This window comes from Orbicella franksi, chromosome 10 (assembly GCF_964199315.1).
Source record: "Orbicella franksi chromosome 10, jaOrbFran1.1, whole genome shotgun sequence".
Taxonomy (NCBI): domain Eukaryota; kingdom Metazoa; phylum Cnidaria; class Anthozoa; order Scleractinia; family Merulinidae; genus Orbicella; species Orbicella franksi.
The window spans coordinates 5,298,521-5,312,312 of record NC_138154.1 but is presented as its reverse complement, the minus strand read 5'-3'; the positions used below and the strand labels follow the sequence as shown (position 1 = coordinate 5,312,312).

The 13,792-nt window shown below is 39.3% G+C and overlaps 1 protein-coding gene across 1 annotated transcript; it reads left to right on the top strand.

Annotated features, from left to right (window-relative positions):
- The first annotated feature begins 6,296 nt into the window (after positions 1-6,296).
- LOC145499496 (uncharacterized) lies at positions 6,297-11,489 on the top strand. The gene has a single exon (XM_081479012.1). It carries the CDS (start codon positions 6,297-6,299, stop codon positions 7,842-7,844), a length of 1,548 nt encoding a protein of 515 aa, XP_081335138.1. The 3' UTR covers positions 7,845-11,489.
- Positions 11,490-13,792: the final 2,303 nt, after the last annotated feature.

Sequence of the window (13,792 nt, the reverse complement as noted above, 5' to 3'; positions counted from 1 at the left end):
CCAACGAAATCGGATACACATAGGGCGTGCAGCACCTCCCCCTCCCCCAAGACCACCCAGCACTCCACCTACACTCCTGCCTTGACCAGGACACAGTCTTACACATCATTACAATCCTCTAGGATCAGAGCTGAACATGCCCACTAATCAGCCTAAACAGCAACCACCTCCCTCGTCGGACACAAGCAACAGCGGCCCTGATCTTGACACCTCTTCCCCGCCACAACCACAAGAACCCAGCACAGCAGACACGGGCCAAAGTGAGCCGCCTACCGACACACCCCTTGCTACAACCCAAGAACCGCCAAGGGATCACCAACCCGAAGTGAGAACATGCACAAGACTCATCAAACCACCAACTAGGTTCAAAGACTTTGAACTCAAGTAATACCTGCCATTAACTTTTGTGCTGCATAACAGCACGGTTGCAGAACCTTCCATGATAACAGTCAGAACAGAATCTTATATAAGGCTAATATTGCCTACTTTATTCTGTTTTATTTATTATTACTATTTCTCTTTTTTCAAAGAAGGGGGGATGTTGGCCTGTCACTTGTACCTAGGCCCTCCCTGAGGGAAACTACATCCGGGCTCCCCAGATCATGTTGTTGTTGTAGCACGAAGTCCTTGTGATCAAGCTCAGGAATAAAGACTGTGTTCATTGAGCTCTCGATATTGTTTGAGTCGTCTGTACCGACCGACAATGATGTCAAGGTCATAGACCGCTGTCCCTTGTGGTCGCGTAGATTGTTCTTGGAAGCGTGGCATTCCATTCACGAACCGAACTCAATTAATGACCGTGCGCATATTCCAGACATTTACAAAATGCTAAATTAATCCCTAGCGAGTTCCTCACATTCTTATAAACATCTCATTTACATTTAGACGTCATTAACATTCATTTCATCACTGAAGAAGGTTATAGTATTTTAGCCAAAACATCTATTTTTAAGATTTTTAAGTCAGTGACAACCATTTTTATGATTTTATTACTATGCCTGACTACAACTACAGTATTTTTAAAATCATCACTTTGTCACTGCCATTTTCTTTTTTTGGCAATCTTTGAGCCCATACCGCCTGGCATCAGCAATGAAGACTGAAGAGCATGTGCAAAAAACTGTGTTCAGCCACCTTAAAGCAGGGTGGGTCATCATTCAGTGTTAGTTCATAAGGAGAGGAGGGCATACTTTTCTCCTTGAATTTGCCCCTACTAGACACGAGAATCTCAGATTGCATATACATGCATGCACTAGAAAACAATGAGGCTATGTGTTTTATAACGAAAAAAAACAAGACTTTTTCATCTTTTAATCTCCTACATTCCGAACCACATTGCCATCAATAGTTGAGATTAAAACTGTTCTTAAACCCCCAATAGCAATCCTTTCTTAAGCAGCAATATTCGTTAATCGAACTCTTTTGGCTTCTGTTACTCATAGGCCATCTTGACTCCCTGGTGTAGAACCATCATTGGCATCACTTCCATGACTGCCATCATCATCATTGTTGTCCTCATTATTATCAAGGAGATAGCCCTTATCAAAATCATCCTTGAGAAGGCAGTAATTGTGCACAACACACGAGGCTCAAGGTTGTGCACTCTCTCCACGTAAAATTTCCATCTCCAGTTCAAAGATGACATCATTGATTTTCTTTTTTGCTCTTGCAAGATCTCTATGTGAGAACTGTTGCAAAGTCATCTCTACACTCTTTAAGAAGGAGGTTATCCATCATCATTTGAGGCAGGAGTAGGGGTAATGGGCACTTGAGCGACAGACATCTGTAAGCACTTGGCTGCCTCCTTATATAACTCAAGCTTTACTTCCTCCATTTCTTTAGCAAGTGTGAATTTGTTTGATCTTAGCTTTTCGTGGGGGCATGGCTCAACATTTTCCAAATCTTCACCCAGAGTGCTTGTCTGGGGGTCAATATCGTCACTCACCTTGAGGAACAACATACTCTTGGAGTACCACCAGGAGGATGAATACACAGCATCAGTTCCTGTCCTACTCACTTTACGTCCCTCCTCCTCTTGACTTCCCTTGAGAAAATGGTTTTCAGAGTTGTCCACTCTTTCTTGATTTTGTCTACACTTTGGCCTGGAAGAAGTGTGCTTAAAGACTGCAGGTTTAACTCCTTCAACTGCCTGTCCTTATATTCTGCTAAGTTGTGGTTCCACAGATCCTCATTGTCCCTATACTAATCTATTAATTTCTGGACCTCCTCAGGCACCCACTCTTTCCCTTCCTGGTCCTGCAGCACAACTTAAAAAATACAAGTTTTACAATTGCGTTTTATTTGCATTTGCATTTTTTTTACCGACCCTTGTGCCAGGAAAAAAAGGTTTAGATCAAAAAATAGGCAAATCAGTGTTCTAGTAAGAAACCAAAGGTTAATCTGTTTAATAGTTAATTACTGGTGGGCAGTATGGCACATGAGTTAAGAATTGATCTCTGTTTCTCCGTTTTGGTGTCACATTTATGCATATTTATAACTATGGAAAGCGAGCAAGCCAAATACAAACAAATCAAAGCCAAATATGAGCAAATCAAAGCAGAGTACACACAAATCATAGCCGAATATGAGCAAATCAAAGCCAAATACGAGCAAATCAAAGCCAAATATGAGCAGGTAAATGCCAAATTTGATCAATTCTCCAGATCTGCCAACCAGACATGTGAGTGAAACACCTCAGCGGTAACTGATCATCATATCAAGGAGAAAACCAAATTTAATGACCAGGAACCTCTGGTGAAAGTGCCAACTGATAATTCACTTGAATATCGTGTTTCACTAAGTCATGAAATTATCAAGAGCAGAATGTCAAGGACCACGGTTGACGTTTGTACAAGTTCATGGAGGTTGCATTGTAGAAGGAAACGTGAAAGAGAACCTTCCAGAATTCCATATAGGGGAATCATCAAACTGCTCAAAAAAACAAAAGTTTTTCGAAATGCAGTGAAGTCATACCTTAAAAGAAGCATTCCAAGTTCATCTAAACTAAAACTTTTTCTGTCTGCACGTAATTGCTGTTATTTCAGTGAATGGTTAGTCAGATCTAAATTTTTATTACCATCAAAAAAGTTCTCCCTCAGCCAAAATCTTTACCTATGTGTTGTGCAACTGAGAACATTAAAGCACAAGAAGTCACCCTTATTTTGTATGTGTGTTGACGGGAGAACATTAAAGAAATTAAAATGCTGTCGGGTCAAAACTTATTGTGTATCTCACAGAGTCATCTCTCTAAGTGGTGATGTTGAAGAGAATCCGGGGCCATCAAATCAATGCAGTGCGACCACTACTTGTAATTTAGTGGCACATCGCTCCTCAATTACCAATTCAGTTTCATTATTGGAAACTAGGTTGTCTGAATTAAATAGAACGGCCGTTGATGTTGGAGGTGGTGATTGCTTCTTTCGAGCTGTTTCACATCAACTTTATGGCAATCCTAATAACCATTCTCATATACGTAGCCTTGGTGTCCAGTATTTACTGCAGAACCCTGAACAGTTCATAGAGAGTAACACTGATCATTCTTGGCAAGACTATTTGAACAATATGTCATGTCAGGGAACATGGGCTGATGCAATTATAATTCAAGCAGTGGCCAATTGTCTAAATTTGTCAATTCATATTGCCGAATCATTTGAAACTTTTGCTCCTGTTACCATTGTTCAAGCAGTGAATGTGACAGGAGAACGCACAAACATTTACATCGGACACATAAGTGAAACTCATTACGTTTCTACAGTAGAAAAGAGAAATTGTGGGGTACCAAACAACAAAACACATGATCTAGTGTAGATGAAAGAAAAACAATTGATAAAAAGGAAAAACGCAGAGCTGATCGAGGTTACATGAAAGAATACATGAAAAAGAGAAGAGCTAATGCAGATTTTAGAAAAAGAGAGAATCAAAATTCCGTGCAAAGGTACAACAATATTGAAACAATTAGGGAGAAAAAGAACCAAACTGTCACAAAAAGGAAAATGACCAACCCAGAACACATAAGAGAAATTGACAAAAAGTCTAAAAGGAAACGGAAAGCTGAGAACCCAGATCACATAAAGGAAATTGCAAAAAAGTCATCTAGAAGACAAAAGGTTAAGAATCCAGAACAGGTCAGAGAAATTGACAAAAAGTCCTTCAGAAAACGTAAAGAAAAGAACCCAGAACAGAGAAGAGAAATTGATAAACAGAGTTTTAAGAAACGGAAAGCAAAGAATCCAGAGCATAGAAAAGAAGTTGATAAACAGAGTTTTAAGAAACGGAAAGCCAAAAATCCAGAACATAGAAAAGAAATTGATAAACAGAGTTTTAGGAAACGGAAAGCAGATAACCCAGTACACATTGAGCAAGTAAACAGAAATGCTAAAGTTAGGAGAACCACTAAATTCAAACTATTAAAGTATTCAAATATGACTATACCAGCCAATGATAATCAATTTGAAAATGCTCAAAAGTCATCACACTTATCAACCAATAATGATCAGTTGTTACAAACAGAGAAAAATGAAAGCAGTGTTATTTCTTTAATTAATTTGTTTCACAAAAACATTAAATGTGGCCCAGAATACATATGTACCTGTTGTGACCAGTTGTGGTACAAGTCTTCAGCATTGAAATGTAATGTTAACAGGTATAAGGCATGTTCACAAGATCTTGTTGAGTCTTGTGTCACTGGGGTGAGAAGTGTAGAAAATACTGAATGGATTTGCAGAACTTGTGACTCAAATCTAAAGAAAGGCAACCTTCCCAGCCTCTCTAAAGCCAATAAAATGAGTTTTCCTAAAAAACCTGACTTGTTAAATTTAACACCATTGGAAGAACAGCTTATATCACCTTGTATTCCATTTATGCAAATTCGTGAGCTACCAAGAGGTGGCCAGTTGTCAATTCATGGAAACATTGTCAATGTACCAACTGATGTAAATTCAACTGTTCACTGTCTGCCAAGGACCATCAATGAATCACAAACCATTCCAATAAAACTTAAAAGGCGTCTGAGCTATAAGCATCATTACCAGTTTCAGAATATTAGACCTAAGAAAGTATTAGATGCAGCAAAATATCTTGTAGACACAAGTGATTTATTCAAGAGAGAAGGTATAGAGGTACAAAATGCTTGGTTAGATAACCTAAGTTTGCAATCTAGTGCCTATGAAGACTGGAGTGAATTTGTTGAAAACTCTGACACTCCAAGTAATAATGATTTACATACACAAACAGATGAAATTGTTCCAGAGGATAAAACACAAGATTGTCAAAAGAGTATTTCCAATGCAGATGATGAAAATCCAGGCTGTGAAAAAGAAGATAGTGATGACTGGTGTGAAGTTGATGAACGCCCATCAGGGGTTACAGATACACTATTACAGGAACCAAATGTAGTAGAAAATGTAGACAGAATAATTTCTTTTGCCCCAGGGGAAGGGAATAGACCATTGGGAACATTTATGGACAAAGATTCTGAATATTTATCATTTCCCACAATGTTCTGTGGAAAACGGAGACCTGCTAACAATGAAAGAAAGGTTCCTGTATCATACTGTACAATTTGCAAGTGGGAGCTAAGATGCCAGGATAGAAGAGCTGCAATGTCTGTACCAAACATTTTCTATAAGTTAAAAAAACTGCAAATCAAACAAATTCAAGATACTGCTTGTATTTCTCTCAGAAAATGTAAGACAAAAGGGAAGAAGTACACTGCTGGTGAATTGAAGTCAGAGGATTATCTCAATAAGCTGGTACATCTCGATGAAGGTTTCAGAGTTCTAAAAAATCTTAGAGGGTCACCACCTTATTATGAAAAATGTAAAAAAGACTTGTTTGCTATGATTCGTCAACTAGGAACCCAACATGGTTTTGCTCTTTTTCAGCTGCTGAAACAAGGTGGTCTCACCTTCTCAAAACTTTAGGTAGAATTGTTGAGAAAAAAGACTATACTGATGGTGAAATCCAACAAATGACATGGGAACAAAAATCAGATCTTATTCAAAAAGATCCTGTCACTTGTGCAAGGAACTTTGACCACATGGTACACTTGTTTATTTCCAATGTTTTAAAGAGTAATGTAATGCCAATAGGAGAAATAGCTGGTTATTTTTACAGAGTTGAATTTCAACAAAGAGGAAACCCACATATTCATGGTTTATTTTGGGTGAAGGAAGCCCCACAATATGAAAAAAGTTCTGATGAAGAAATTGTGAACTTTGTTGACAAGTATATCACTTGCTGTAAACCAGATAGTCCAAGTGAAATGGAAGATCTTGTAAACTTGCAATTGCACAGGCATGCCAAAACATGTAAGAAGGGGGGGGGGGCATAAGATATGCAGGTTTAACTTTCCATTACCACCAATGCTAAGGACAATGACTTTAACACCTCTTGAGAATTCCTGCTACGATGAAGAGAACCAGAAAGATATAAAAGAAAATACTGAAAGAATAAAAGAAGTTCTTGACAACATGAAATATGGTGAAGATATAACATTTGAAGGTTTTCTTAGCAACTTACAATTAACTGAAGAAAGTTACATCTTAGCTATAAGACACACCCTAAAGAGGGCAACGTTATGTTTGAAAAGGGCACCATCTGAAACAAGGATAAACAATTATAACAATGTCTTACTCAAAGCCTGGCAAGCAAACATGGACATTCAATATGTACTAGATCCCTATGCATGTGCCACATACATACTCTCTTACATTACAAAAGAACAGAGAGGTATGAGCAGGCTTCTAGAAAAGGCATCTGAAGAAGCCCAATCTGGTAATAAAGATGTTACAAATAGAGTGAGGCACATTGGAAACAAATTTTTAAATGCAGTTGAAATCAGTGCCCAAGAAGCTGTTTATCTTGTTTTACAAATGCCCATGAGAAGATCTTCCCGTGATTTTCAGTTTATTAGCTCATCACCTCCAGATGACAGGACATTTTTGTTAAAGAAACTGGATAAGCTTAAGGAATTGCCTGACAGTTCACCTGACATAGAATCTGACAACGTAATTAAGCGTTATCAAAGGAAACCAAAACAGTTAGAAAAGTTGTGTTTAGCTAACTTTGTTGCATGGTATAACTATGTTAAAGATGAACATGCTGATTGGAGTGGAAATGGGTCATCAGTCACAGGTCTTGATGACTTCTTACCAGAAACAAGCTTTGATGACAATACTGATGATGACCCTATTAGTATTAATGTCACTGAGTGTCAATTTGAGCCACATGAATACAAACTTAAAGGAGGAATGAAACTGGTTAAACGAAAGAAGCCTAAAATCATACGATCTGTTAGGTACAATAAAGATAAGGATCCAGAAAACCATTTTCGAGAACAGCTTATGCTTTATACACCATGGCGAAATGAAACTACTGATTTAATGAAAGAATGTCAAACTTACCAAGAACGATTTGAACAGGTTAAGGATAAAGTTATCAGCAATAGGCGTCAACATGAATACCATTCAGAAATACTAGATAAAGCAATGGAAGATATGAATAATGCTGAATATGACAACTTTGACACTGTTGCTCCAAATGCAGAGCATATCAGTAAGCAGGACTGTGCTGTCAAGGAGAAGCCTAGTGAATTATTTGCTTGCTTTGATCCTAGAAAAAACAAGGACCATGAACAGTATGATTTGCTAGATGATATCGGAATCTTCCCTAGAAGTAATGATGAGGAGGAACTCGTTATAAAGCGGATGTCTGATGATAATTATTTTGCACTTGTCCGCTCTTTGAATGAAAAACAGAGACAAGTTTTTTATCATGTGTTACATTCAATAAAAACTAGCAGATCCTTCTCGTATTTCTTCTCCCGTCGCCAGCGGGATTGCTGACAAACATTCACTCATCTCTTCCGCTCTGATAATACTGCTCACCACTGTAGAGACTTTCTTCTTGCCCAACCACCGTCGAACTTGTACAGGAGATATAGTGTACACGCGGCCAACTTCCACAGCGGAAATATGACCCTCCCATAAATCCAGCTCAATTTTACCCATTTCATCTGCAAACAACGCGTTGGCAACTTTCAGTCCTCTGGATTTTGTCACTGTTGTCTCAGCTACACCAACTATTTTGCCGCGGATGGACATCAAGTCTCCCTCGTTGAACTTGTCAATGATTTCTCTTACCAAAATTCTCTTCTCCTCATCATTGCTCCCTACTTCCTGGAATTGAAACAAATACTCCGTTGGCTGCGGTGAAGAAATTTTGGTCATGTCATTGATGATGACTTTGGAACCATCCGACGTGTAAGTAAACCTTTGCAGCTTTACTGGCGTGCGCGACCACTCACTATCAACCAAAAGTTTCCTCTTGGTCTTCGAGTATATCAGCGTGGATAGCTGCCTATCACTTGAAGTCTGCAGAACCATTGTTGAATAATCCATAGTGTTCCGCTTATTCCTTCTGGACTCCCATACTTTGTGCACGTATGCAATTATGGAATCACAACATTCATCGCACGCCCTGGATGAACTCGCCACTGCAACATTACTTCTTTGTACGGAACCTTCGCCTTCCCCCATTTGCTTTCCACTATTCGAAGTTTGTACTGAACCTTCACCTTCCTGAGAAGTACTTGACATTTCTTCTCTACTAATGCAGTTCAACTTCGTAGCAGATTGTGGCCTTCCACTGTTGCTCTTCTTTTTTGCATTTTTAGAAGACATCATTCTCACAACACACCCTAACCCTACGAGCTCTTCTGGCGTCATGTGAATATCTGGTTGTGACGAAGGTTTGGCAACTTTCCACGAGGGACAACACCCTGGAATCTAGTCCCCCTCAACTTACATGTAGCTCCAAGGACCGCCCATTCACAGGGCCTTTCATGGGCAAAACATGGCTCCGAAAACACAGAATAAATTTGATTGGCTGGATTCTAGACTAACATCTTAACTAACTTAACGCTGATTTTCTTCTCGAAAATTTCAGCTGCCTCACCTCTTACTAAAACCATTTGATCACAGCACCTACAGAGTTACAGGAAATTTAAAACCAAACTCGTTCCCAGGGTCTCTCATCTTACCGCCCCCTGGAGCGAGGGAGGAGAGACCCTGCCACACACTGGTCACGTACCACTTTCACAATTCACAACATTAGGAAGGGGTCCTCTGTAATCAGCAATTTGTCGCGTTGAACTTTGTCGAATTCAAAATAGTGCACTGCGACTTCCATTACCCGCAATGTTTAACAGCACAGAATATTACCACAGGACATTGCCGCAGAACATCCCCGGGAGGGGGGTACTCCCTTATATGGGCTATATAGGTATGTGCAGCCCCAAAGGGTAGGGTTTTTCAGCCGTTTTAGTCATAAACAAGGTATTGATTTTGGCCATTTTGGTTATAAATAGGGTATGGTTTTAACACTCTCGTCTTTAATTGAGTATATTTCTTAGAAGAAGCTACTTTTTCATCATCAATAAGACCGTCAACAAAAGCCCTTCATAACGTCAGTTTAAGGCAACTGGGCCACCCGCAACGGTCATAAATAGGGTATCGAATTTTTGGCCAGGTCACAAATAGGGTAAGGGTTTTGGGAAGTGGGCCACACACCCCCACCCAAATTTTCTGAGAGTACCCCCCCCCCCCCACGGGAGAAAATCATATTGATCCTGGTTAATGTTGGTGACAACACATCCCGTACTCCCGTAGGCTAAGTATAGACAAAATTCCTACTAGGCCACTAATCCCTTCAATAATTTAATTGTCATCTCCAAGATTCTGGAAGACACGTGACCAGCGTGTGCCAGGGTTCACTCTAGGGGGCGGTAAGATGAGAGACCCTGAGAAAGAGGTTGATTTAAAACTGGCTTATGCTGACAATTTTCAGTGAACTTCGTCATAACAAAACACATGAAAGCCACTGCGGGTAACAATTTTACCCTGCTTTCAACTTTATTTGTTAAAATCTGTTAACTTATCGAATGGTTTTAGTTAGGGATCCACCTATCCATATATATGTTTGAGAAAGAGGCACTGTACTGTTGAATTACAACCTAGTTCCCAGGGCTTTTCCCATAGAGTTTCGTTAGTTGGGTATCAGCAAAAAAAAATCCACCAGCATACATGATATAAATTTATTCAATACTAAGTTCGCAATGCATTATAGAGCGATTTCAAATATGGCTGTTTTCCGCTGTTTTGTGAGTGGAGGGAAACTTTGTTGCTTTGTTTTCACCCATTTTTCTCACGATCAAAGTAAAACAAGACCAGATTAAGTATTGTTTTAGTTTAATTTATTGTGTGACTGATGTTATGAGCACTTTCATGAGAAACATCCCAGCCAGTCAGAACGAGCGCGAGTTAGAAAAACCCTCAAGTTTACCCACTAGCATTGTCCCTGCACATATCCATGATGACCAGCGATGGTCGTACACGCTTGTTAATTGAAATTTTTATGCTGGTAGAACAAAGTGAAAATCAGGAATTATTTGTAATTATTTCTATGTAGATGCGACTGAAAACGCCATGTTTAGACGCCCACTCAGGCTCCTTCAACAAAAATTAACTCGTCCGGACTCCTAACTTAGGTGCCTCAGGTGACTGAGCTCCCGTTATACATGCAGTAGCCTTCATAAGCACAAGAAAAAGAAACATTTCCCTTCTTTCTTGTTCTTCCGCACATGCTTATTTCACATGTGGGAACTCCCGAAAAGTAAGCACAAGCATAAGTTCATTCAATCACTATGCTGTTTCATCAATGATCTAACTGGCACTGCGCATGCGTACTTTACTAGTGTGAACAACCTTGTACTTGTCTTCACCCTCATATTAATAATTATATCAGATGTGCGAAACAGGCTTTAAGCACGGTACTCACTTGCAACACAAGCAGAAGAATAAGCATAACAAGCTTATGCACGGGTGAACACAGCTGCAGCATAGGCATAAGCACAAACGCTCAGTCTTATGCTTATGCTTACGTCGATGTCATGTTAAATAAGGAAATGGTTGCTATTAGCAGTATAGTGCTCGCTGATTGCCTGAAAGTCTTTCGCTTATGTTTATACTTATGCTTATGCCAACCAAGCCCTAACTAGACAACACAAACATAAAAACAACGCAAGCTTATCTTATGCATATATGCTTATCCTTATGTCCGGGCCTCTCATCTAGCGCATAAGCTTTTATGGTTATCCCTATGCTTATATCGCAAGTGAATACCGACCTTAACATTGCAACAATAGCTTTTCGATAAACAAAACTTCACCCTTTTGAACTTTCCCTCCGCAAACCTTTCAACTAAAATCTAGACCAGTGATTGTCTTACACCAACTTCTACTCAGCATATATTTTCTGTCTTTGAAGCTTAATTTAATTTCATTTCGTATTCCTCAAAATGTTCCTTTACCGGTCCAACACCTCATAGAACGCTTCATACCCTTTTATGGAAATCAAACATCATTTTCTATTGACGATATTTAAATTACATTGCCTCATCAAATTCACCAGTTGGCTCACAGAGCCTTTGATTCTTTTCTGCCTCTCGGTTAGTCTGGTACATCTTGTATTTTGTATCAGTTATTGAAACCTATTACATTTTTAGCAACATGAGTAAGGATATATATAATAATATTTTAATTTTCGGAAATATGGCATTGCATGGATATAACTTACAAAAAAACACCAGGTGCCTACTGAGGAGTAATGTTATTTTATCAAGTTTTAAGTATACTTTAAAACCAAATTACAAATATAATAAAAATAAGGCAAAGTTGATATTTGTTACAGTGGCCCAGTACTGGAATATATTCCTAACAACCAACATAAACAAGTCTAACACGTGAACAAAAAATTCCTTGCACATGAGTATAGGCTACTTGGAGCCTCTTGTTGTTATAATAAATGGATGCTATGAAACGCGATCTACCTTCGTACTTTTGACAATGTCCTCCTTCATATAGTTGAGTGCATGGTAAAATTTCCATTTGACAACCTTGCTCTCTGCCTCCCTCTGACTCACGGTTCAAACCTGACCTTAGTCCATGTATAAGACTACGGAGGCTGTCTCTCTCAAGATTGAAATTTTTGCTTAACTCCTCCATTGCTATCTCTTTTGCTTTTTTATTGACTGTACAAGACGGACTGCTCCTCACCCAAAGGCATGGGAATTCTTTCAACTTTGCAATAAGCTCCAGCTTCCTTTCATCCTTAAGCGTTTTACCCAATACAATATCCACCTCTTCGGCATTGTAGTAATATTGCTTTCGGGGAAAGATTTTGCAGTGAAACGTCCGCCATGTTTGTTTACCTCTGGCTACTTGCTCTGATGTGGACACGTGACTTCTACTAGCCAATCAGATGTGAGCATGAGCAAATTTGTTGCATGAAAAGTTGTGATTTTGGTGAAAAACGATCAACAAAGCCAAAATTTGTTGCTTAAAGTAGACCCGTGCTCTACTGTTCACATCAACTTTCTTCAACCGCAACAAATGTTTTTGTTGCACGACAAGTTGATCATACAAGCTGAAAAATGGGAAACATCGACCAAAACTTCCAACAAAACAATGTTGCGCAAAAAGTTGAGGATTTTTCTATCTTGTATTTTGCTGCCTCAGGCAGTTTCAAGCACCCAAACATCAAAACAGGTTGACTGGAATCCTGGATGCTCGGTAATACATTTCGGGTGCTTACCATTTACATGAACCATCCGGATGAAAATTTCTCTATTAATGGTAAGCTAATTTCCATCCGGAAAGAACGGGGGAAACGGGTCTTGAACCATTAACCATGTGCCAAACGGATATTTGAGCCCCCGATAAGGTATTGTAGCGGTTGATTCACTGTCACTATGACAACAAGTGGCTAATTGAAAACAATTAAAAATGGCGCTACATGGGTTTTTGATTGCTGTTTTGAATGACGACGAGGACTGTCATGAGTTGGTAGAGTGCAACGACGACGTTTTTGTACTTGCTGTGGGCTCTACGGTTATGCAACGAGGCCTCAGTAGAATTCAAGGCTACTTCGAAGAAACTGTGCCATCATATTTTGGGGACGAATTTAAGAGTCATTTTCGGCTGACTCGCAACACCTGTGAGTTGCTCGTGCGAGAAATTGTTGCCTCTGACTGCCTTAATGGGGGTTTAAACCGGTTTGGAAGGACCCCAATTCCACCAGAGAAACAAATTTTGATTTATTTGTGGATGCTGGCTAATCGTAATGAGACGTCAAGACAAGTGGCCGATCGCTTCAATGTCACTATGAGTAGTTGCGGTAGGGTGCTGCGAAAAGTAAATACTGCCATCCTGTCAATGCTTCCATGCTATCTCTAGTGGCCTAATGGTGAGACTATACTATTTTTCTCCATTTTTTGTTAGTCATAATTAAGCTGTAAACAAACCCGTGTTTGTTTGTTTTTATCTGCTGTCAGTCTGTTCTTGACAGTGGTAATAACTGGAGCATGTCATAATTTATCAGTGTTGCTTGAGTAAATTAATTACCTTTTTTTGGCATTATTAACAGGAATTACACGTATATATGGAAATTAATTAAAACTTTAATCTTCATTATGGGGTATTTTGCAGTCGCGGAAATGAGAGAAATCTCACAAAGTTTTGAAGATGGAGGAATGCCTGGAACAATTGGTAGGTGCCATAGGTGAAAACATGGAAAGTTCCTTCTATATTGCTCATGACACTCTTTATCTCTTTACCATGGACGTGGGTCAGTGTACGCTGAAGCCAATAACCATGTCCTCATGAATAAAATTCAGTGATGAAGTGGAAAGCAAACTGGAGATCTTAATTTTTATTCACTTTTGCAAACATTGGATT

Excerpts from the sequence above, each read along its gene's own strand:
- LOC145499496 (XM_081479012.1), top strand. The coding sequence starts at position 6,297 with ATGCCAAAACATGTAAGAAGGGGGGGGGGGCATAAGATATGCAGGTTT.